We start from the raw sequence: 25,301 nt of genomic DNA on the forward strand, positions 1-25,301 counted from the left end.
TCCACCGCGTCCCAAGCCTGGAATCCTGGAAACTCGGGAGCCTTCGGACCGTGGAGGCCGGAAGCACAGGAATGCGCATGCGCCGGGGCGTGTTAGGACCACGCTGTCCGCGCTGCGCAGGCGCACACCCTGGGCGTCCACCGCGCGGCTCTGCCTCAGTTTCCCCGTCTGCAAAATAGGGGTGCTGACGGTCCACCCTGAAGAATAAACTAGGTCATACATTCCTGCGAAGCGCTTGCGATCATGCCTCTAAACTGTGACCAGACGTCCTGATGTTTCACAATTTGTCCCGCGGCGTTTTAAAAAAAGTCTCGATTTTTAAAAAATCGGGACTTTTTTAAAACGCCCCGGGACGCGGAACAAAGTGTTAAAAAAAAAAAAAAATTCGGGACGTCTGGTCACCTGGGCTAAACGTTAGCCCAGCCCTGCGCTTCGTCTCGGACTCCCGCTAAGTCTCAACTGTTTACAAATAAGGAAGGAAGCGCGGGCGCTGGCGCCCATCCCGGGGGCCCGGGGCCTCGCGAAGGCGGCTCCGGGCTCGGAAAGGAGGCAGAGGCGCCGGGAGGGGAGGAGCCGGGGTCCTGGGACCGCGGGCGCCCACCCGCCACCCCGGCGGGGGGACTGGGCTCGCGGCCCCCGCCCCGCCCCGAGTGGCCGCCAGGGGGCGCCGGGGAGCCGCCTCCCGGGCGCCGTGGGTGTGGCCTTGGGCGTGTGTGTCCGCCGCCCAGCGCGGGCCGAGTCCCGGGCGGGAGCGCGCACACGGGGTCCCGGCGGGAGCACCGCCCCCCTCCCCGGCCCCCCAGGAGCCCGCCTGTCCCGGCGGCTGGGTGCGGGCGGGCGGGGCAGGCTGTGCCCGTCACCTCCCCGCGCCCAGGGCCCGGTTCCCAGGCCCCCGCGGCGGGCGGCGGAGGGAGGGGTGTCCCGCAGGGAGGGCCCCAGAGTAACTTTTCTTTGGAAAATATGTCGCTCTGGCCCCCAGCCCAGATGAGTCATCACGCTCCGCAGCGTTGAGTCACGGCCTCCACCCTCGCCCCGGAGAGCTGGGAGGGGGACCCCTCGCCAGCCCTGCCCGCCCTCCCCACCTGCCCCCAGGGGTCGGGAGCAGGGCGACCCCCCATTCCCCATCCCAAGAAAGCTGGACTCTGGAGAGAAGCCTTGGCTTTATTGCTGAGGGGCCGCCGTTCCCATCCCAGGCCCCTGGGGGTGGGGGTGGGGGTGAGCGTGGGAATCCCAGCCAGCACCCCGGAGGGGGCATCACCCCAACTATTTTTATCTCCCCCGCCTTTTCCATGGGGTCCCCACCAGCGTCAAGCACTAATATGGGGCGATGGCAGGAAAGGGGGTGTGTGAGGTCCCTCTAGGGAAGGGGGGACGGCTGTAGCACCAAGAGCCTGTCCCCCCAAGACATCCCTGAAAAGGGGACTCAGGTTAAGCCCTGGGGTCTTTCCTGTGTGGTAGGGGCGCCACTTCAATATGACCTGACGGTGGGCAGCGCGCCCAGGGGCTCAAGTTCGGGCCATCGCCTGTAGGGGGAGGGGCTGGAGGGGGGCCAGGCTGGGTTTTCAATCCAGGCCAGGCGAGGGAGGACACACATGCTTACTAAGTAGGGTGTGAGGAGTTCAAGGAGGGCTAAGAGGGGTCCATGTGAGGAAGTAGGAGGTTGTGTCTCCCCTGGGAGTCCCCAGTGGTCCTAAGGCCTGAGGGCGGGGGGCTGGGGCAGGGGTCCTTGCCTGGATGGGCAAGAGGGAGGCCTGTCATTTAGTCATTTCAACCTAGCGGCTGCTCTTTAATGGGGGGAGGCCAGGGGTCCCGCCCAGAGTGCGGGGCGGGCCTGGTCCGGGCTGGTGTGTGTCTGTGTGTGAGCAGTGCTCCCTCCCGAGAATGTCAGCTCCAGGAGGGCACCAATCTCTCTCTTCGGCTCTCTGCCGGGATCCCCAGTGCCTGGAACGAGCCCCAAACCCAGAAAGTAGTAGGTGCTCAATAAATACTTGCAAGAAGGACGCCTGGGTGGATGCCTGTGTGTTAGTGTGGGCGCGGCGTGCCTCAGTGTACGTGCGGGCGGAGGTGCGAAGGGCGGGCAGAGACGTCTCCCCCCGCCCCTGGTCCCTCTGTCTGGCGGTGGGGGGTGGAGGGACCCCCATCCTTTCGGCTGGGAAGGCGGCAGGCGGGGTGCATGTGGCCAGGGCAGGGGCGTGCGTGCAGCCGGGGAGCCGCGGCGGGGCCGGCGGGCGGGCGGGCGGGCGGACCTCACTCGGCGGAGCCCTTGTGGCGCCGCTTGGAGGGCGGCACGAGGCGCCGGGGCAGGTTGGCGGGCAGCCCGTGGCCCTCGAGCTTGGCCTCGATGAGGTGGCTGGCCAGCGCGAACTCCTCGTCGTCCAGCATGCCGTCCCGGTCGACGTCGCTCAGCTTCCAGATGCGGCCGAGCACCGAGTTGGGGAGCTTGGTGCCCACCATCCAGGTCTTGGCCTTGGAGCCGCTCAGCTTGCCGTCGGCCGGCGCCAGGTTGTAGAAGATCTCGTCGTACTTGGACTTGTCCTTGGTCACCACCCACTCGGCCTCGTCGTCCGAGCCCTCCTCGCCGTCCTCCAGCGCCTCGTCGGGCCCGCGCTCCACGAACGGGCCCATGTGGGTGCCCTCGAAGGCGCCGCCCTGCACGCCCACCTCCGTGCTCTCCAGCTCCTCCTGCCGCAGCAGCGGCATCAGCTTGGCGATGTCGTGCGTCAGCAGCTCATCCAGCGTCTCCAGCAGCTTCGGCTTCAGGGAGTGGAACTTGGTGAAGTCGTGAGCCATCAGCAGCTCCTGTGGGGGAGAGGAAGGGGGGACCGGAAGTCAGGGGCGCCGGAAGTCAGGGGTGCTGGAAGTCAGGGGCACCGGAAGTCAGGGGTGCTGGAAGTCAGGGGCACCGGAAGTCAGAGGCGCTGGAAGTCAGGGGCACCGGAAGTCAGAGGCGCTGGAAGTCAGGGGCACCGGAAGTCAGAGGCGCTGGAAGTCAGGGGCGCCGGAAGTCAGGGGTGCTGGAAGTCAGGGGCACCGGAAGTCAGAGGCGCTGGAAGTCAGGGGCACTGGAAGTCAGAGGTGCCGGAACTCAGGGGCACCGGAAGTCAGGGGCGCCGGAAGTCAGAGGCGCTGGAAGTCAGGGGCGCCGGAAGTCAGGGGCGCTGGAAGTCATGGGCACTGGAAGTCAGGGGCGCTAGAAGTTAGGGGCACCGGAAGTCGGGGGCGCCAGAAGTCGGGGTCACCAGAAGTCGAGGGCACCATCTCATGGTCCCCAGCCCCTTGGTGCACCACGGGGGCGCCTGAGCAGCCCAGGCAGCAGCTCCTGGCCCAGCGTGCAGACGTGTGTGGGTATCTATTCGCCCGGGACCCACCACACGGAAGGGGCCGGGAACAGGGTCCCGGAGGCTGAACCCGGTGCAGGGCGGCCCCGGGATCACTGGACAGTAGGGGGCTCGGAGGACCTCCGTGACTCAGGCAGCAGCCTGGCTGCCGGGCTGGCGGAGGAAGATTTCAACATCTTGACAGCAGCTCCAGGGCACTCAAGAGTCGGCTCTCGGCCCTGCCCGCCCCCTTGGCACCCCAGTTGCCCCGCCAGCACCCCGCCATGATGCAAGTTAAAGAATGCAATTCCTGCCCCAGCCGGCTTGGCTCAGTGGATAGAGCGTCGGCCAGCAGACTGAAGGGTCCAGATTCGATTCCAGCCAAGGGCACATGCCTGGGTCTCGGTGGGGGGGGTTGGAAGGTGGCAGCCAATCAGTGATTCTCTCTTATCATTGATGTTTCTATCTCTCTCCTCTCTTCCTCTCTGAAATCAATAAAGAAATATATATTTTTAAAAAGAATGCAATTCCTGCCGCTCTGTCACCTCAATACTGAAGGGCTAAGGGCTGGCTGCCAGCGTGGGAGTTTGCTTTGGGACCTTTACAAGACCGTGGGGACTCCCAACCCCGAGAAGTCTTTGGCTGGAGCAGCTGCGGGCTGGGTTTGAGGCCGCCCTCCTCCCTCAGGCGGCTCCAAGCCGCTGACACAGCGTCAGACACACACTGACCCCTGACAGCGGCAGCACAGGAACGTACAAAGCCGAGGCGCAGAGACCCACTGATCGCGACCATGAAGAGATGGGTGTGGGCCTGGCCTGTGTGGCTCAGTGGTTGAGCATCAACCTATGAACCAGGAGGTCGAGGTTTGATTCCCGGTCAGGGCACGTGCCAGGCCTGCAGGCTTGATCCCCAGTGTGGGGTGTGCAGGAGGCAGCCAATCAGTGATTCTCATCATTGATGTTTCTCTCTCTCTCCCTCTCCCTCTGAAATCAATAAAAATATTTCCCCCCCCCAAAAAAAGATGAGGTTGTGATGGTGAATTGCAGGGGGTGGGAGGGGCAGCAGGACTCTAAGGCCAGGCTGCGGGGTGCCCACCCAGCACTGCCGCCTGGGGGCTGTGTGTCCTCGGGCAAGGGATGTGCCTCTCTGGGCCTCCGTTTCCACCTTCGTAAAACAGGAATAACAAGCACTGCCCTCCTTGGTGGGGGCGGGGCGAAAAAGGCTAAATTAATCCATCTGGATAAAAATGTCAGCGTCATATTAACAGCTGCAGCGCCAGCTGGTGGCTCCGTTGGAACGTCGTCCGTGCACCAGAAAAGGTTGTGGTTCGATCCCCGATCAGGGCACGTACGGGAGGCAGCCGACCGATGTTCCTGACATCAATGTTCTCTCTCTCTCTCTCTCAAATCAATAAATATATCCTCGGGTGAGGAGTGAAGTAAAAAATACTGTAGCCCTAATTGGTTTGGCTCAGTGGATAGAGCGTCAGCCTTCCGACTGAAGGGTCCCAGGTTCGATTCCGGTTAAGGGTATGTACCTTGCTCGCGGGCACATCCCCAGTAGGAGGTGTGCGGGAGGCAGCTGATCGATGTTTCAAACTATCTCTCTCCCTTCCTCTCTGTAAAAAAAATAAATAAATAAAATATATTTTAAAAATACTGTAACAATATTAGCAGCTGCTGTTTAGCCCAGCACTTCACAGTTGGCAAGCTCTGGAGATATTTTTGACTGTCACAGCTGGGGGGGGTGGGGGTTAAGGGAGGGAGTGTGGCTACTACTGGTGAGTAGAGGCTGGGATGGCACTAACTGTCCTGGGACCGTTCTCTGGCCCCGGATGTCAGCAGTGCCAAGGCCAAACTCAAGGTGCCTATTGCAACGGGGAGACACTGCAGTCAGGGAGCCCATTTTTCAGTTGAAGAAACTGAGGCTCGGGAAACGAAGCCACCTGCCCACGTTCACCGAGCTGGTCAGCGGCCAGGCAAACGAAGCTCACCAGGATTCCTCCGCCTGGGGCTGGAGACATCTCAGCCCTCAGAGCGGGCTCAGCCTGGGCACAGTCCCTCCCCGCCCCAGGCCTGCACCTGGACTCGGTCTGTCTCCACGTTCACTGGGTCACTCCTGTCCTGCCCACTCCTCCCCATCCACCCGGACCCACGGCTCTCCCAGCACCAGCTGACCCCAGGCCTGGGCGTGTGAGGAGCCGCTCCCTCGTCCCCCAAGATCAGTGCTGGAACCCCTGAATGTTACGCGGTTCCTGGCCACGTGGAGGAAACACTCCACTTCCCAGCATCCTTTGCGGTTGGCCAAGGCCATGACCAAGTTCTGGCCAGCTGGATGTTAGCACGAGTTACCAGTGCAACATTAGACTCACGCTGTTCGGTGCAGCAGTCACGTGATTCTTTAACCGTAAATGAGTTAAATAAAACCTAAAAGGTCAGTTCTGATGTGGCTAGTGGTTGCCATTTTGGAGGTGGCAGCAGAGAGCACTTTCATGCCCTAACTGGTGTGGTTCACTGGATAGAGCATAGGCCTGAGGACTCAAGGGTCCCAGGTTCAATTCCAGTCAAGGGCATGTACCTTGGTTTCGGGCACATCCCCAGTAGGAGGTGTGCAGGAGGCAGCTGATCGATGCTTCTAATTCTCTATCCCTCTCCCCTCCTCTCTGGAAAAAATCAATAAAATATATATTTTTTAATTTATTGATTTTTTACAGAGAGGAAGGGAGAGAGACAGAGAGCCAGAAACGTCAATGAGAGAGAAACATCGACCAGCTGCCTCCTGCACACCCCCCACCGGAATCGAACCCGGGACCTTTCAGTCCACAGACCAACGCTCTACCACTGAGCCAAACCGGCCTCGGCCAATAAAATATATATTTTTTAAAAGTATTTTCATCATCGTAGAACATACATGGGACAGCACTGTTTTATACAGAGAGAGCCTGTCCCATTAGCTTCCCCTCCCCTCCCTGGGCGGCCGCGCACCTGCATCTTCTGGCAGTCGGGGAAGTCGCCCGGCGAGATGTGGTGCTCCAGCTGGATCTTGGCGAAGATGACGGGCAGCTTGAGGATGAGCTGCTTCTTCTTGTTGTCCTTGCCGAACACGGAGGGCATCTCCTTCTTCAGGTAGCTGATGATGTAGGCGTGCACCTGCGGGGAGAGGCCCGCTGAGCCTGCTTCTGGGCCCTGGCGGCTCCCTGCGGGGGCCCAGGCCGGCGGGGCGCGGCGGGAGGGGTGTCCTCCCTAGTGCCAGAAGGTTCGGTTCGATTTCCCATGGAGACGCATGCCTCTGCCTGACAGGTTTGGCTCAGTGGATAGAACATCGTCCTGCAGACTCAAGGGTCCCGGGTTCGATTCCGGTCAAAAGACCGGACCACAAGATGCTGCTCCACTTGCTTTCCACCCAAGTTCAAAATTCCCACAAGGGCCTACAGCAGCAATTCTCAAAGTGTGGTCCGGGGAACCCCAAGGGTTCTCGAGAGCGTTTAGGGGTTCAGCCAATCAGAGTTCATTCCTTCCAGAAGGCGGTTTGAAAGCCGAGTCGCTCTTCCCATTAGAAGCAATGTGCATGGGATTAGTCCCAGACCCCAAATGAGTCCCTGCCTCAACCTTTCTTACCCACAGCGCGTGTCTAATGTCCCGGCTAATTGATAAACACTTCGAAAAGGAAAAGACATGAAATGTGAATGAGCGTTTAACAGAAAGGAAAGGAAATGTACAGTAAAAAGGGGAAACCTAATAATAAGCAGCAACAAGAGCCAAAAAAAAAAAAAAATTCACAATACAATTTCCTGGCTGGTCGTGGTGCGTTCTCTCCTTTGTTTGTTGCCTGGGAGACATGACTGATCACAGGTGCCGGCATGAAAGGGCACTGGGGTGAGGAGCAAGCTGGGAGGCCTGGAGAGCAGAGCTGAGGTGTGACTATATTTGAATAATAATAAGACGCTCTTTTTTTTTTTTTTTTTTTTTTTTTACTTTTCATTTCCTCCCCAGTGAATGGTGGAGGTTTTTTTAAGGCTGCAAGATAGGGGAAGCCAGTCAGCAAAGAGATTTGCAAAAATGTAGGACAGGTGCTCTGGCCAGTTTGGCTCAGTGGGTAGAGCATTAGCCTGTGGACTGAAGGGTTCCCGGTTCGATTCCAGTCAAAGACACATGCCCAAGTAGTGGGCTCGGTCCCCAGTGGGGGTCATGCAGGAGGCAGCGAATCGATGATTCTCTCTCATCATCGATCGATCTCTCTCTCTCTCTCTCTCTCTCTCTCTCTCTCTCTCTCTCTCTCGCCTTTTCTCTCCCTTTCTTCTCTGAAATCAATAAAAATATTTTTTAAAATGTAATATGGGCACTCTGTCCTCCCTGACTCTTTTTTGTTTCGAAAACAGTTAATTTTCACCGAAACCGGTTTGGCTCAATGAATAGAGCGTCGGCTTGGGGACTGAAAGGTCCCGGGTTCGATTCTGGTCAAGGGCATGTACCTTGGTTGCGGGCACATCCCCAGTAGGGAGTGTGCAAGAGGCAGCTGATCAATGACTCTCTCTCATCGATGTTTCTAACTCTCTATCTCTCTCCCTTCCTCTCTGTACAAAATCAATAAAATATATTTTTAAAAAAGAAAATAGTTAATTTTCATGAAACACGTTACCTAGGTTGACTGATGTGTGTTGTTACTTTAAATGGTCATATAATATTAACTATGGATATTTATTCATATAAATTAAACATCATCAAAAACCTGCCGGTGACATTTCTAATAAATGACCACTTAATAATTCTGTAACCATTCGTTACTGGCTCGTTCCTATCACGTGGTAAACGTTGTCTCCGTTTTGAATTCTTTCTTTTTTTTATAATATATTTTATTGATTTTTCACAGAGAAAAAGAGAGAAGGATAGAGAGTTAGAAACATCCATCAGCTGCCTCTTGCACACCCCCAACTGGGGATGTGTCCGCAACCAAGGCACATGCCCTTGACCGGAATCGAACCCGGGACCTTTCAGTCCACAGGCCGACGCTCTATCCACTGAGCCACACCGGTTTCCGCCGTTTTGAATTCTCACGCGGTCAGCACAGACACAGTGCGTGTGCAGACTTCTCTGGGTGCTCAGTCACTTCTAAGAGCGTGACGGGGTCCTGGGAGCGGAAGGCTTGGGAAGCGCTGTTCTCCCTGGCTCGGCTCCTGCCACCTCACCTCACCCAGCGGTATCTCCCCCTGGCCGCTGCTCCGGCTTCCTCGCCTGCCTTCCTGGCTTCACCAGATGCCGCTCACCCCCGACCCCAGGGCCTTTGCACATGCCCCTCTCTGCCCGGACCTCGGCCCGGGCTCCCGCAGCTTCCTCTGGCGGTCACCCCCTCGCACAGGCCCTCCAGTTACTTTCCGCCTCCGCCTGGATCGTTCCGCTCACAGCGCTTCTCACACTGCAGTATTCCGTTCCTGCTCTGCCGGTTCTGTCTGTCCTGTCCCCGTCCATCCACCAGGCTGGGGCTCCGGGCGGGCCCCTGCCCTCGGCGCTGGCACACCGTGCACCCAAACACTCGAGAAATGTTTGGAGCCGCAGCCAGGGCGCGGGGGGACCTCCGAGCCGCAGGCTCCTCCGTTATCAGAAAGCAAACAAGGCGGGCCGAGCCATGAGCACACGGCAGCCTATTCTAAATAGGAAGCTAAAGAATGACACGTATGTGCTCACATGGAAACAATGCGTCTAGGGGAGGGTGCAGACACCCATCCCGGGGCGGGCGGGGCCCCGAGCGCTGGGGGCAGGGGTGGGAGGGAGCGTGTTTGACTAACGTGAATGCGGCACCGGGAGCCGGTCCCAACGGTCGGCTTGAAAACACTTATTAAATGAATCATAGGCTTAGAATGCTAACAGTTCTGGTGAGTCTGGCTGGTTCTGCACCCTCGTTGCCCTTCCTCCCCCCTGTCCTCCAGCCACCAGGGCTCCTGTTCCAGCAGGTTCCTTGCTAGCCCTGGCCGGTTTGGCTCAGTGGATAGAGCATCAGCCTGCAGACTCAAGGGTCCCAGGTTCGGTTCCAGTCAAGGGCATGTACCTTGGTCATGAGCACATCCCCAGTAGGCAGCCGATCAATGATTCTCTCTCATCACTGATGTTTCTATCTCTCTCTTTCCCTCTCCCTTCCTCTCTGAAATCAATAAAGATATATTTTTAAAAAGTAATTCTAGGCCGAGACCGGTTTGGCTCAATGGATAGAGCGTCGGTTTAGGGACTGAAGGGTCCCGGGTTCAATTCCGGTCAAGGGCATGTACCTTGGCTGCGGGCATATCCCCAGTAGGGGATATGAAAGAGGCAGCTGATCGAAAACTCTCTCTCATCGATGTTTCTAACTCTCTATCTCTCTCCCTTCCTCTCTGTACAAAATCAATAAAATATATTAGATTAAAAAAATAATTCTAATCTAATCTAATCTGGCTTGCTCCCTGCTGTGTAGGTCAGTAATGAGCACCAACTGTGAGACTGAGACTGGGAGGAAGACAGAGAAGGAGGGAGCAGATGATTGTAGATGAGAGAGAGAGAGAGAGAGAGAGAGAGAGAGAGAAAGGATAGAGATAGATAGATGAAGATGATAGATAATAGATAGATAGATGACAAATAGATAGATGAAGATGATAGATAGATAATAGATAGATGATAGATAGATGAAGATGATAGATAATAGATAGATAGATGATAAATAGATAGATGAAGATGATAGATAAGAGACAGACAGATAGATGAAGATGATAGATAAGATAGATAGATAGATAGATGAAGATGATAGATAAGATAGACAGATACATAGATGATGAAGATGATAGATGGATGATAGATAGATGATAGATAGATGAAGATGATAGATACTAGGTAGATGATAAATAGATAGATGAAGATGATAGATAAGATAGATACATAGATGATGAAGATGATAGATGGATGATAGATGGATGATAGATAGATAGATAGATAGATAGATACATAGATGAAGATGATAGGTAAGATAGATAGATACATAGATGATGAAGATGATAGATGGATGATAGATGGATGATAGATAGATAGATGATAGATAGATAGATGATAGATAGATAGATAGATAGATAGATAGTTCGTTCTTGTCCCTGGGCGGCTCAGAGCAGCGCAGTCTGAAGGTTCAGGGCCTCTCCAGACTCAGCCCCTCCCAAGACCTTGGCCTCCTGGTTCGGGAAGAACAGAGCTGAGGACTCATCCACACCCTGGAGGGAGGAGGGGGCTGCCAAAAAGAGTCCAGAGGGCTCTGTGCCCTTGAGGGAGAACTTTTTTTTTAACCCGCACCCGAGGATATTTTCCCCTTGATTTTCAGAGAGAGGGAAAGACGGAGGGAAACGTCCAGTGAGAGAAACACATCGGTTGGTTGCCTCCTGCACGCACCCCACCAGGGCCCCAGCCAGGGAGGAGCCTGCAACCCAGGTATGTCCCCTTGGCTGGAGTTGAACCCGGGACCCTTTGGTCCACAGGCCAATGCTCTATCCACTGAGCCACACGGGCTAGGATGAGAGCATTTTATTTGATTTGATTGATTTTTAAAAAAATATATTCTATTGATTTTTTATGGAGAGGAAGGGAGAGATAGAGAGCTAGAAACATGGATGAGAGAGAGACATCGATCAGCTGCCTCCTGCACACCCCCCACTGGGGATGTGCCCGCTACCAAGGTACATGCCCTTGACCGGAATCGAACCTGGGACCCCTCAGTCTGCAGGCCGACGCTCTATCCACTGAGTCACACCGGTTTAGGGCTGATTTGGTTGATTTTGGAGAGAGAGAGGAAGGGAGAGAGACATCTATTTGCTGTTTAGAGAGAGATGGATTCATGCACTCATTGGCTGATGCAGGTCTGTGTCCTGAGGGGAGGTGGCACCGCACCCTAGGTGCACCAGGGGGACACGCTCACCCATGGAGCCACCCTGCCGGGTAGCATGCTTGATGATGGGACTGACAGCGCAGAATCCCACGCCGGGCCTGAGCAGGGGACCTTGGTCACAGGGACCCTGGGCCTGGGGCAGCCCTGGGGGCCAGGATGGATGGATGCGCAGGAGGAGGAGGTGTCCCTAGGGACAGGGGCCAATGGGGCAGGGGTGTGGCTCGGAGGGGGCGTGCCTGTGGCGCGGGGCCAATGGGGCGCGGGGGCGGGGCCTGGGGACCGGCCTTGGGAGGCGGTGGGAGCTGATGGCTTTTCCAGAGAGGAAGCGGGCGAAGGTGCCAGGAAGAGATAAGGTGGGAGGGCGGGGTGGGCCGGGGCGCGGGGCCCGGACTCCGGGGTTTGTCCCGGTTTCCGGAGCCGCCTCCTGTCCGGCGGGGCTCCAGGTGTCCGGCCCGGCCCTGTCCCTCCGTCCCGCGGCCTGGGCTCCGGCTCCTGCCGCTCTGCCTCCCTGAGGGTGTCTGGAGCTCCAGAGAGACTGAGACTGGGAGGAAGACAGAGAAGGAGGGAGCAGATGATGGTAGAAGAGAGAGAGAGAGAGAGAGAGAGAGAGAGAGAGAGAGAGAGGATAGATAGATAGATAGATAGATATAGATAGATAGATTATAGATAGATAGATAGATGATAGATATAGATAGATAGATAGATAGATAGATAGATAAATGATAGATATAGATAGATTATAGATAGATAGATAGATGATATAGATAGATAGATAGATATAGATAGATTATAGATAGATAGATATAGATAGATGATAGATAGATAGATAGATGATAGATATAGATAGATAGATAGATAGATAGATAGATAGATAGATAAAGGAGGAAGAGGAGAGAGACCGAAGAAAGGAGTGATAATAAGAGAGGGGAGCCCAGCCAACGTGGCTCAGTGGTTGAGTGTCAATCTATGAACCAGGAGGTGAGGGTTCGATTCCGGTCAGGGCACAGGCCCAGGTTGCCGGCTTGATCCCCAGTGTGAGGTGGGCAGGAGGCAGCCCATCGACGATTCTCTCTTAGCATTGATGTTTCTATCTCTCTCTCTCCCTCTTCCGTCCTCTCTGAAACCAATAAAAAGTATAAATAGATAAAGAGATGAGGAAAGAGGGAAAGAGGAGAGTGAATGAGAGACGCTAGGCGAGAGGGAGAGAAAGGGAGAAAGAATGAGGGAAGGAGAGAGGAAGAGAAAGACCAAGGGAGAGCTGAGGAAGAGGAGGAAGTACGGATACAGGGAGAGAGGGGGAGTCCAGAGCTGGGCAGAGCAGGGAAGAAAGGTGGGTCCTGAGGCTCCACACGGCGCCCCGCCCTCCCAAGGAGGATTCCTGGGGTGGGGGAGGGATGGGGGTCTGACTCACCCACTCTGGCTGCTCCTTAAGCTCTGGCTCCCTCACCTCCAGGGCCTCCCTGCTTGCCCAGCTTCCTGCCCCACCTCCATCCTGGCAGCCGCCCCCACGAATGTTCCATTTGGCTTCCAAAATCACCCAGAAACCAGTGCTCTCCCTCCTCCCCCCTCCTCACCTCCCATGGCCCCATCCTGATCCAGGCTCCTCCCAGCTCCTCACACCCAGCCTGGTCTGTGCCCGGTCTCACCGCCCGGAATCCACCCCGCTGAAGGCAGCTGGTCTGACCCCGTCCCTCCCTAAGACTGCACCCTCCGTGGCTCCCCAGAGTCTTGGGGCAAAGCACGCATTCCTGGCCAGGCCCTGGGTGCTCTGACTCCCAAGCCACTCCGCCTCAGAGTCAGTACTGCCTGTCCAGGCTCAACGGACATTTTCCCTCGTCCCCGAGCTGGCCATGTGCTCCTCCCCAGCCCAGGTGCCCGCCGCTCCCACGGTCTAAACCCCTTCCCCGCCTGGTCCTCAGCCTCCAGTCTGCAGCTCGGGTGCCCCCTCCTCCAGGAAGCCTTCCAGGGTTCCCCCGGGCTCCCCAGCCCCAGCTCTAACTGTGCTGGGTCTTCACGGTCTGGGGGTGGGACTGCCCCGCACCACCAGGCAGGCCCAGGGCCAGGAGCAGAAGAGGTTTTGTTAAATGTGTTTGTTCAGCATCATTCGGTCAATACATTGAGTGGCCAGATGATTATGATCTCTGAATGCATAATCATGTGGCCACTCAGTGTGTATCCTATATAATAAAAGGCTAATAGCCGAAACCGGTTTGGCTCAGTGGATAGAGCGTCAGCCTGTGGACTGAAGGGTCCTGGGTTGGATTCCGGTCAGAGGCATGTACCTTGGTTGTGGGCACATCTCCAGTAGGGGGTGTGCAAGCGGCAGCTGGTCGATGACTCTCTCATCGATGTTTCTCTCTATCTCTCTCCCTTCCTCTCTGTAAAAATAATCAATAAAATATATTTAAAATAAAACAAAATAAAAGGCTGATATGCAAATTGTCCCCTCGACCAGGAGTTCGACCAGCAGGCAGACCAGCCAACATCCATGCCCCCTCCCCCTGGCCAGGCTGGCTGGACCCTCACCCATATACGAATTTAGGCACCAGGACTCTAATATCTATATTTATATCTATATCTATATCTATATCTATATCTATACCTATACCTATACCTACATCTACATCTACATCTACATCTACATCTGTATCTATATCTATGCACTGAGTGGCCAGTGCATAGATGTAGATATTATGATCTCTGCGTTCAGAGATCATAATAACCTGGCCGCTCAGTGTAGATGTGTTCTGAGCACCAGCTCTGTTCCTGGCGCTGGGGGTGCAGGAGGGAACGAGTTCGGAGAAAGACCCCTGTTTCTGTGGGGCTTAAATGTGTGCGGCGGAGAAAGCAGGACACACCAGAGCCCCCTGACTGGGTCACTGCGGACCAGGCAGTGTGACCCATGAAGAAAACTGCGGGAGGGATAAAGCAGGACTTGCAGGGCAGGGCGGGGGGAAAGAGACTAGGGGGGTGTTATTTTCATAAAAAGGGGGGGGGGGGGCAGCCCTGACCGGTGTGGCTCAGTGGATAGAGCGTCGGTCTGCGGACTGGAAGGTCCCGGGTTCCATTCCGGTCAAGGGCATGTACCTTGGTTGCGGGCACATCTCCAGTGGAAGGAGGGGGTGGTGGTGCAGGAGGCAGCTGATGGATGATTCTCTCTCATCGATGTTTCTAACTCTCTCTCCCTCTCTCTTCCTCTGAAAAATCAATAAAATATATTTTTTTAAGAAAAGAAAAGAGACAGAGACAGGCGCGCAATGGAAAAGGCACAATTCTCCATGCAAACCTGCTCCCGCCAGTGCCCTGAGCGCCAGAACGCCCAGTCTGCGAACTCTCTTAGATGGCACAGCTGACCAAAGAGCTGATCAGTGCAGACTGGCAGCCACGAGGGGGTCAGGGGACAGGCTGGAGGCGCCCCTGCCCCCCCCAACCTCCCCCAATCCCCCCTTCCCTCCCTGCGCCCCCGGCCGCTCACCCGCACCAGCCTCGCCCGCTTCACCATGTCGTTGAGCTTGCGCAGCGCGGCGTGGCGCGGCAGGCCCTGGATGTCGCGGAACAGGTCCTGCTCCTCCAGCTCGAACAGGCGCCTGTTGTCGGGCACGAGCAGCGGCTGCGCCCAGAAGGAGCCGATGTAGACGCGCAGCACCTCGGGCGTGCCCACCACCTTGCCCAGCGCCCACATGAGCGCGCCGTACACGCGCATCAGCTGCTGCGTCTCCACCATGTCCGCCTTGTTGAGCACCACGCGGATCTTGTCCTCGTGGCCGCGCAGCGCGCCGATGGCCTCGGAGAACTCGTCCGAGATCTCCAGCTTGTGCGCGTCGAACAGCAGGATGATGAGGTCCACGCGCTCCGCGAACCAGCGCAGCACCGCGGGGAAGTCATAGCCTGGGGGCGGGGGGAGGGGGAGGGGGCAAAGGTCAGCACCCCCCCCCCCCCCAGCCATCCGAGGCCCCAGCCCTTTGGGTTGACCATCAGAACCGCTGTCTAGCTGAAACCAGTTTGGCTCAGTGGATAGAGCCTCGGCCTGCGGACTGAGGGGTCCCAGGTTCGATTCCGGTCAGGGGCATGTACCTTGGTTGTGGGCACATCCCTGGTGGGGGGTGTGCAGGAGGCAGCTGGTCATGTTTCTCTCTCATTGATGTTTCTGGCTCTCTATCCCTCTTCTTTTCTCCTTTCCTCTCTGTATAAAATCAAATATATATATGAATTGTAGGCCTACTTTAAAAATATAATAAAGTAAAAAAGAACCGCTGTCTATGTGAAATAGCCAAGGACTCAGAGCACCCCACTGCCCCTGCTTCATGCAGCCCCCATCACTCTGGCCCCAGTCCTTCAAGCCATCTAGGGACAGGGGCCATCAGCCCTTCCCTTTTTCATTCATTCATTCATTCATGCCTCATTCAGCAGATGCTAGTGGTATGCCTTGGTTTGGGTGTAAAGGTTGTTAAAATACTGCAGTGTTGCTGAAACCGGTTTGGCTCAGTGGATAGAGCCTCAGCCTACAGACTGAGGGGTCCCGGGTTTGATTCCGGTCAAGGGCAAGTACCTGGGTTGTGAGCACATCCCCAGTGGGGGGTGTGCAGAAGGCAGCTGGTTGATGTTTCTCTCTCATCGATGTTTCTAACGCTCTATCCCTCTCTGTAAAAAATCAATAAAATATATTTTTTAAAAACAAAACAAAACAAAACAAAACAAAACAAAACAAAAAAACCCTTGCCTTCTTGCCCAGCTGGTGTTGCTCAGTGGTTGAGTGTCAACCTAGGAATCAGGAAGTCACAGTTTGAGTCCCAGTCAAGGCGCATGTCCAGGTTGCCAGCTCGATACCCAGTGGGATGTGTGCAGGAGGCAGCCAATCAATGATTCTCATCATTGATGTTTCTATCTCTCTCTCCCTCTCCTTTGGCTCTCTGTAATCAATAAAAATATATTTAAAAATAAATAAATAAAATAAAATACTGCAGTGTTGCCCTAGCTCCATGGTCGGCAAACCGCGGCTCGAGAGCCACATGTGGCTCTTTGGCCCCTTGAGTGTGTGCCTCTTTCACAAAATACCATCGCCTGGGTGAGTCTATGTTGAAGAAGTGGTGCTAGAAGGAGTTTAAGTTTAAAAAAGTTGGCTCTCAAAAGACATCTCAGTCGTAGTAGTGTGGATATGTGGTTCTGTGGACAAATGAGTTTGCCAACCACTGCCCTGGCTGGTTTGGCTCAGTGGATAGAGCATCCGCCTGCGGACTGAAGGATCCCGGTTTCGATTCTGGTCAAGGGCACATGCCCGGGTTGTGGGCTCCATCCCCAGTAGGGGGCGTGCAGGAGGCAGACGATCAATGATTCTCCTCACTGTTGTTTCTCTCTCTCTCTCTCTCTCTCTCTCTCTCTCTCTCTCTCTCTCTCTCTCTCTCTTCCTCTCCCTTCCTCTCTGAAATTAATAAAATAAATAAAATAAATAAACAAACAAAGCCCTACAGCAGCGCTGAGTGCATGGGGTGAGTCACGCCAGGCCTGGAGGGTGTCACTCACGCCTGCTCTGTGCGGGGACAAGCTCGCTCAGGCAGCCCAGTCCCGCCCTTCCCGGGCTCACGGTCCACTGGGACACAGACCTGTCCCCGTGCTGGTCAGGCCGGGGAGGGGGTGCCTGAGCCCGCTTGGGGCGCCCGGGAGGGCCCTCAGAGGAGGGGCTGCGGAGGGGCCCCTGGGGGACGGGCGTGAACCGGCAGAACGGGGAGCCACAGCTGACGCCCTGAGGCCACTCCAGGCTCTGCTCCCTAAGCCGCTGAGCCTCCCCGCCTCCCCGGGAAGACCCGCACGCGTATGCCCCCCCGTTTCCAGAGGAGAACAAGGAGGCACAGAGAGAAGGGATTGCCTCAAACACACCGAGGGGAGGCCCGGAGGAGTGCCCAGCCTCCGCGGAGGAAGCCGCTCCTGCGCAGCTGGGCCTGACGGAGAGGGGCGGGCGGGGGACATTGTTTGGGGGGAGGAAGGGCCGGGTCACCAGAGGGACGGCAGCTGGGGCCCCCTCCCTCCCGTCCCTACACACACACACACACACACACACAGCCCGGATCTGGAAAGTGTGGCTCACGCCGGAGGGGAGGCGGAGGGAGATTGAGTCACCGTGGGAGCGGAGACGTGGCAGGGGCAGGCCGGGCGCCTGCGCGCTCCCCGGGAAAAGCAGTCACATTAGCTCTCCCGTGGCACCTACTGTGCGCCCACTGCTTCCGGGGCTCCGCACGGTGCTTTCAAAACATATTTTTAAACATATTTTATTGACTCTTTTACAGAGAGGAAGGGAGCGGGATAGAGAGCTAGAAACATCGATGAGAGAGAAACATCGACCAGGTGCCTCCTGCACACCTCCCACTGGGGATGTGCCCGCAACCAAGGTACATGCCCTTGACCGGAATCGAACCTGGGACCCTTCAGCCCGCAGGCCGAGGCTCTATCCACTGAGCCACACCGGTTTTCGCAGGGCAAACACATCTTTATTGATTTTAGAGAGAGAAGAAGGGAAGAGGGAGAGAGAGACAGAAACATGGATGTGAGAGAGAATCATTGATCAGTTGCCTCCGGTATGCACCCCAGCTGGGCATCAAACCCGAAACCCGGGTATGTGCCCTGACCCAGGAGTCCGACCTCCTGTAGGCGCTCAACCAACTGAGCCGCGCCGGCCTGGCACTCTGCACATTCTGGCATTCCATTGTAACTCTCCGTGCAACCAGGAGGCTGATCACTATTCTTACTATTCCCATTTCACAGATGAGGAAACTGAGGCACGGGGAGGTTACGTAGCTCGCCCAAGGTCCCACAGTTTTTTTGTGGTTTTTTTTTTAAATAGTGGAGTCCAGATTTGAACCCGGCCAGAGCTCTCATTACGCTACAATCACACGCACACACTCACAGATATTACATGCACTCACACACGTGTGCTCAGCACGCACTGGCCACACACACCAAGGTGCAGACGCCCAGACACACTCTTGCCCATAAACCCGGGACCCACACAGCCATCCGAGGTCACACAAGACCCGCCACCTCCCAGACGCACAGGCGCCCGCAGACACACACACAGTCCCACAGAGGCGCACCCGCACGCACTCTCCCTTGCACGCCCCAGCTCACACTGTGCACAGAGACCCTCACACACGGTCCCCATCGTCCCCCACAGCCCCTCCCCCATAGCCCCCCCAGCCCCCCACCCCCAAAGCTCCTCACCCCCACCCTCACCTCCCACAGTCCCCCCAGCTCTCCGGGGCACCCAGCGTCAGCCAGGTGCGGGCACAGGACCCCAGGCGCGCGCTCCGCCCCCCGCCAGGGAAGGGACCCTCCTTCTCCTCCCCACCCCCCATGGCCTCTGGGCCCCCCTGGCACCCCAGCTCTGGTTGCAGACCCGCTAGGTTCCATCCTCCCGGAGACCCCGGCCGTTCCCCCCACCCCCACCCCCGGGGCTGGCGGCGCGCCCTCGGATCGCTCCGCAGCTGCGCCGCCTCCTCCCCGGGGACGCCCGCTGGGCCGCCGCCCGGGCCCGTACCCCTCCCCGCCCCGCGCCGCCTCCGGGTCCCCTCTGGCCCACAGGCCGCCTCCTTTGCCCCAGTTCCCGGCCTCCGGGCTGCGGGGGGCAGGGGGGCCGGGCGGGTGCGGGGTGCGGGGCGCAGATGCGGAACGCGCTCCGGGCTCCCGGCTCCGGGGCGGGCTCCCCCCGGAGGCCCCGCTGGAATCCGCCCCCCGCCCCCCGCTCCCCCTGCGCAGCTGTTTATAGATTCCAGGCCGCCCTGGCCCGCGCCCAGGTCCCTCCCAGCCCCTCCCCACCCATCAGCGGCCCGGCTGGCCGGCCAGGCGCTCCCAGGGCCCGCCGTTCCCCTCCGAGCCTTCTGCTGCCTCCCTGCCTCCCCTCTGCACCCCTCTCTGTCTCTGCCTCTCTCTCTGTCTCTGCCTCTCTCTCTGTCTCTGCCTCCCTCTGTCTCTGCCTCTCTCTCTGTCTCTGCACCCCTCTCTGTCTCTGCCTCCCTCTGTCTCTGCCTCCCTCTGTCTCTGCCTCTCCTCTGTCTCTGCCTCCCTCTGTCTCTGCCTCTCTCTCTGTCTCTGCCTCTCTCTCTGTCTCTGCCTCTCCTCTGTCTCTGCCTCTCTCTCTGTCTCTGCCTCTCTCTCTGTCTCTGCCTCTCCTCTGTCTCTGCCTCTCTCTCTGTCTCTGCCTCCCCTCTGTCTCTGCACCCCTCTCTGTCTCTGCCTCTCCTCTGTCTCTGCCTCCCTCTGTCTCTGCCTCTCCTCTGTCTCTGCCTCTCCTCTGTCTCTGCCTCTCTCTCTGTCTCTGCCTCTCTCTCCTGATCACTCCCTCTCGGTCCTTCGGGCCCAGACGTGCAGCGGAGGCCTGTTCACACGTGTTCCCCCACCGCCTCCCCCACCGCAACGTGTGCCAGCGCGGGAGACTCCCGCCTCTCCACCCGCTCCTTCCATTCCGGGCAGCGACACCGGGCAAGTCCCAGCAGGGACCGGCCTCCTCCCTCCGACCTGGGAGTCCGCGTAGTCAGCCCCCTCCTCCCTCAGACCCAGGCCCCCAGCCCCTCTTCCCTCAGACCCAGGAGTCCTGGCCCCCAGCCCCTCCTCCCTCAGACCCAGGGGTCCAGGCCCCCAGCCCCTCCTCCCTCAGACCCAGGAGTCCTGGCCCCCAGCCCCTCCTCCCTCAGACCCAGGCCCCCAGCCCCTCCTCTCTCAGACCCAGGCCTCCAGCCCTCCTCCCTCAGACCCAGGCCCCCTGCCCTCCTCCCTCAGACCCAGGCCCCCAGTCCTCCTCCCTCAGACCAGGGGTCCAGGCCCCAGCCCCTCCTCCCTCAGACCCAGGAATCCAGGCCCCCATCCCCTCCTCCCTCGGACCCAGGGGTCCAGGCCCCCAGCCCCTCCTCCCTCAGACCCAGGAATCCAGGCCCCAGCCCCTCCTCCCTCGGACCCGGGGGTCCAGGCCCCCAGCCCCTCCTCCCTCAGACCCAGGGGTCCAGGCCCCAGTCTCTCCTCCCTCGGACCCGGGGACCCAGCCTCACTCACCGCGGCTCACCCTCTGCTTGGCACCCGACAGGATGCCGGGGGTGTCGATGATGCTGATGCTCTCCAGGACCTGGTTGGGGAGGTGGGCGCACATGAACCTGGGTGGGAGGAGGGACAGGGTCAGCGCAGGGAGCGGCAGGAGGAGCGGACACACAGGAGGGGCAGCCAGGGCTGCCCCGGGCTCACATCGTGTTCAGGGAAGGGAAGGTGTAAAGGGAAAAGGGAGGTGGGACAGAGAACAAAAACTATTTTTAAAAATTCGGAGCTGGCGTGTCCTGAGCACGTTCTTTGTGCCGGGAGCTGCTCTCAGCACCTTCATGACTGTAACTCAGACAATCCTGTGACGTGGGGCCTGCGGTGATCCCCATTAAAAAAAAAAGTATTTTATTGACTTTTTACAGAGAGGAAGGGAGAGGGATAGAGAGCTAGAAACACTGACGAGAGAGAGAGAGAGAGAGAGAGAGAGAGAGAGAGAGAGAGAGAGAGAGAGAAACATCGACCAGCTGCCTCCTGCACCCTCCCTCCCCAACTGGGGATGTGCCTGCAACCAAGATCCATGCCCTTGACCGGAATCGAACCCGGGACCTTTCAGGCCGCAGGCCGACGCTCTATCCACTGAGCCAAACCGGTTTCGGCCGGTGATCCCCATTTGCCGGATGAGGGTAAGGGAGGCCCAGAGAGGTCAAGCCACTGGCCCAAGGCCGCCCAGCAGAAGGGCAGGCCGGCTCCCCTGGGGAAGAGCTGAGGCCGGCCTGGGAGGGTCCAGGGAGCGAGAAAGGAGCTGGGGCTGCACAGGGGAGACCCCCAGGCGGGGAGGGGACGGAGGGGGGCCCCGGGGCCGGGAGAGGCCCCCCGAGGCGCACCTGTTGAGGAAGGTGTTCCCGAAGGGGTTGAGCTTGCGGAAGGGCTTCTCGGGGTCCACGATGAGGGCGTTGCCGGGCACGGTGCCCTCGGTGTCGCCGTGCATGACGGCCACGAAGCAGTCGGTGGTGGGCTCGGGCCCCACGCGCGAGCCGGGCACCTCCTGCTCCAGCAGGTACTGGATGAAGCTGGTCTTGCCCGTGCTGTACTGGCCGGCCACCAGCACCATGGGCTTGCTGTCGAAGTCGGCGTCCTCCAGGGCCGGCGAGTGGAAGTCGCCGAAGCGGTAGTGCTCCTCCAGCGGCAGCAGCTTGGTGCGGTACAGCTCCTTCAGCGCCGAGGTCACCGTGCAGATGGCCTCGGGCCGCTGGCCCCGCGCCCCCCCGCGCTTCAGCCAGCTGAACATGGCGGCCGCACGCTCGCTCCCCTCCGGGCTGGGCGCCACCCGCCGAGCGCTAACCACTGGGCTCGCTGGGCTGAGGGAGATGCACAGGGCGGACGGCTGCCTGCAGGAGAAGGAGAGGGGGTGGATGGAGGACTGCCTGCTGGAGGAGGGGAAGGTAGGGAGCTGAGAGGTGGACCGGGCAGGGGAGGAGGGGGGAACGGGCAGAGGGAGGAGCAGCGAGCACGGAGGGTGCATGGGGAGGTGACGGCTGGAGAATGAAGGGGATGGATGGTTCCGTTCTGACAGCGGGATGATGGGGAAGGGGGGTTGGTGTGGAGACCAAGGAAGGGGAAGGGGAGGGTGCAGAGAATGCCCAGAGGAAATGGATTCCTTCACGCTTTTTGTTTTTAAAAAATATATATATTTTATTGTTTTTTTTTACAGAGAGGAAGGGAGAGAGATAGAGAGCTTGAAACGTTGATGAGAGAGAATCATCGACCAGCTGCCTCCTGCACACTCCCTACTGGGGATGTGCCCGCAACCAAGGTACATGCCCCTGACCGGAATCGAACCCAGGACCCTCAGTCCCCAGGCCGACGCTCTAGCCACTGAGCCACACCGGTTTGGGCTCCTTTGTGCTTTTCTTCTCCCCTCCCATGTCCTCACACATGGACACTGACATCTCTCCATGTGCCAGGAATGGTGGGCCCAGAATCCGGCCAGAGACCACCTCCCCCGCCTCTCCCACCCCCACTCAGAGCCCGTGAGGAGTGATGCCGGGAAATGCCAGGCAGTGGCCGTGTGGCCCCAGAGGGGGATGTGACAAGCCGGCCACGGACTCGCCAGCTCTGGCTGGGCTGATTTTAAAAAATATATATTTTATTGATTTTTTTATAAAGAGGGAGGGAGAGCGAGAGGGAGAGAGTTAGAAACATCGATGAGAGGGAAACATCCACCAGCTGCCTCCTGCACACTCTGTACTGGGGATGTGTCCACAACCAAGGCACATGCTCTTGACTGGAATCGAACCCGGGACCCTTCAGTCTGCAGGCCGACGCTCTATCCACTGAGCAACACCGGCCAGGGCTGGGTTGAGTGTTGAGCTGCTCCCTGCAGAGTGGGCCTGTCAGGGGCCTCTAGGCAGAGAGGGTGGTGTGAGAGGAGGCCCGAAGCTGTGACATGCGTGAGCCGGGTGGCTGGCTGGACCCCGGGGCCCGAGGAGGAGGAGGAGGAGGAGGAGGGGGAGGAGGGGGAGGAGGGGTGGGAGAGAAAGCTGAGCCGTCGCCCAGGTGTGCCCAGGTCGTGAGGGGCCTTGGGCATTCGGAAGAACAGCTCAACATGTATGACCCCTGCATGCCAGGCGCTGCTCCACCCTCAGCTTCCTAACAGCTGGGTAGGACCCCGGGCTGTTATCATCCTCACTTTTCCGACCGGGAAGTGGGGGCTTACAACGGTAGCAGTAACTTGCCGAACAAGCTATCGATAGAAGGTGCCCAAGCTGCGACTCCAGGCAACCCGACCTCAGAGCCTGCACTCTCATCACAGGCCTAAAAGATGAGGAAGAGAGCCGAAACCGGTGTGGCTCAGTGGATAGAGCGTCGGCCTGCGGACTGAAGGGTCCCGGGTTCGATTCCGGTCAGGGGCATGTACCTTGGTTGCGGGCACATCCCCGGTGGGGGGTGTGCAGGAGGCAGCTGATCGATGTTTCTAGCTCTCTATCCCTCTCCCTTCCTCTCTGTAAAAACATCAATAAAATACATATTTTAAAAAATAAAAAGTTAGCAAGAGAAATAACTTCCAACCCAGCAGCCACGAGCAGCCCCCGCCCCCGCTCTCTGTGGGATCTGTAGTGATGTCCCTGCCTTCCTTCCCGGTGTCTCCGCCTCCGCCCCGCTCCCTGGTCCGTCAGAGTAGATGCTTAGGACGTTACTGATCTTTGCACACAGCCAGCCTTCCGTCACACTGGAGCCTCTAACAGGGGTCTTCAAACTACGGCCCGCGGGCCACATGCGGCCCGCAGAGGAGTCTGAGCCGGCCCGCCAGGCTTTTTGGGCAGTGAGCGCAGCCGAGGTGTTACAGTAGGAATTAGTAGTTCATATAGTCCGGCCCCTCCAGCTCTCTGAGGGACCGTGATCTGGCCCCCACTTTAAAAAGTTTGAGGATGCCTGCTAGTAAGGTGACCAGACGTCCCGCTTTAGGCGGGACAGTCCCGATTTTAAACAACTTGTCCCATTTTCCCGCGGCGTTTTAAAAAAGTCCCGATTTTTTTTGGAATCTGGTCACCTTACTTTAAATATCATCTCCCTCCGGAGGAAAGCAGGGCTCCTTAGGGACACGGCTGAAGCTGGGGCCGGAGCAGGGCAAGCAGGGAAGCCTGGATCAGACGGACGGTGGGGAGGTGCTCAGAGGCGGACGGACGGGGCAGGTCATGGGGACAGAGGCCCCGGCCTGAAGGGACTCCCCCCGCCCCCTCCCGGCTAAAGACTGGACAGTTGGAGCATCAACAATAATTGCAGATCCGCCCGGCGCGGCTCCGTGGACGGAGCATCCTCCCAGGCACCGTGAGGTTGCCAGTTCGAATCCCGGTCAAGCTCGATTCCCCCGTGGGGCCTGTGCAGGAGGCAGCCAATCGGTTTCTCTCTCATCGACGTGTCTCTCCCTCCCTCCCTCCCTCCCTCCCCCTTCTTCTCGCTGAGAAGCAACACACATGTAAAAAAATAACCGCAAATCAAGTATGTTTAACAACCCATCAGCTCGTAACGACTTTTCTTTTTTAAGGAGACGTCGGGGAGGAGAGGTGACGAAGAGGCCGGAGCTGGGGCCGGGCTGTCGGCGGAGGGAGGGGGCCGGGGGAGGGTGGGGCGGGGGGACGTGGCTGGAAGGGTGCTGGCGGCGGGACGGCGATGGGTTGGTGAGGAGGGAGAGGAACTTTGGGGTGCTAGGAGGGCCAGGCAGGACCCAGAAGGAGGAGGGCGGGGAGGGAGCCCCGGAGACGGGATCTCCCCCCTGGGAGGACTGGGAGGGGGACTGAGAGCGGCTGGAGGGGACGGGGAGCGGTGGGGGGACTGGTACAGACTGGGGGCGCTGGGGCGTGGCGGGCCGGTGTCAGGGAGGCCGTGCCCGCTGCAGGCGGGGACTGGGGGTCTCGGGGGAGCAGGGGCTCATGGGGAGCCAGGCGGGCTCATCGGGGCTGGGAGAGGGGGGCACTCACCGAGGGGCGCAGCGGCCGGGCCGGGCTGGGGGCGGGGGTCCCGGGTCGGAGGCGCCCGCGGAGCGGCTGAGCTCGCGGTCGGTCCGGAGCGTCTGAGCCGGGTGGGGCCGCGGCCAGGAGGAGGGGCGGGAGGGCGGGGGCGGGACGAGGGCCCCTCCCTCCCCAAACCCGCGCCCGGCCTCTGGCGCCCCCTGGCGGGCAGCGGGAGGCGCCTTCAAGGGGTGTTTTCATTCCCGTTCAAGTTCAAGTTCAAGTGCAGGTTCAAACTCTACCTCCCTCCCTGATCTCAGCCCAACTTTCAGAAACATATCTTTTTACTGATCGCGGAGAGGAAGGGAGAGGGAGAGGGGAACATCAGTGACGGGGAGGATCCTGGGTGGCTGCCTCCTGCCGGCCCCCCCCTCCCCCCACGGGAGGGAGCCTCCTGGTTCACACTGAACCGCTGAGCCACCCGGCCGGGCCTGCACCTTCCCAGCTCGGCATGAAAAGAACAGTCCCAGCAGCAGCAGCAGCGGCGGCGGCAATAACGGCGATTAAAAGGTTTAAGCAGACCTGACCGGTGTGGCTCAGTGGATAGAGCGTCGGCCTGCGGACTGAAGGG

The 25,301-nt window shown here is 58.5% G+C and overlaps 1 protein-coding gene across 1 annotated transcript; it reads right to left on the reverse strand.

The window, feature by feature from the left end:
- Positions 1 to 1,263: 1,263 nt before the first annotated feature.
- Positions 1,264 to 24,835, reverse strand: EHD2 (EH domain containing 2). Its single transcript, XM_036432638.2, has 6 exons — positions 24,701 to 24,835; positions 21,107 to 21,610; positions 20,244 to 20,341; positions 14,683 to 15,095; positions 6,302 to 6,466; positions 1,264 to 2,799 (listed from the first exon to the last, which is right to left on the reverse strand). The coding sequence occupies exons 2-6, from the start codon at positions 21,508 to 21,510 to the stop codon at positions 2,248 to 2,250; spliced, it is 1,632 nt and encodes a 543-aa protein (XP_036288531.1). The 5' UTR covers positions 21,511 to 21,610; positions 24,701 to 24,835; the 3' UTR covers positions 1,264 to 2,247.
- Between the last annotated feature and the right edge of the window lie 466 nt (positions 24,836 to 25,301).

The sequence above is a fragment of the Pipistrellus kuhlii genome, unplaced genomic scaffold (assembly GCF_014108245.1).
Source record: "Pipistrellus kuhlii isolate mPipKuh1 unplaced genomic scaffold, mPipKuh1.p scaffold_m20_p_114, whole genome shotgun sequence".
NCBI lineage: Eukaryota > Metazoa > Chordata > Mammalia > Chiroptera > Vespertilionidae > Pipistrellus > Pipistrellus kuhlii.

Excerpts from the sequence above, each read along its gene's own strand:
- EHD2 (XM_036432638.2), bottom strand. The coding sequence starts at position 21,510 with ATGTTCAGCTGGCTGAAGCGCGGGGGGGCGCGGGGCCAGCGGCCCGAG. Across the intron at positions 20,342-21,106 it reads GGGAACACCTTCCTCAACAG|GTTCATGTGCGCCCACCTCC; the intron begins GTGCGCCTCGGG and ends CCTCCCACCCAG. Across the intron at positions 6,467-14,682 it reads AGCGGGCGAGGCTGGTGCGG|GTGCACGCCTACATCATCAG; the intron begins GTGAGCGGCCGG and ends CTCTCCCCGCAG.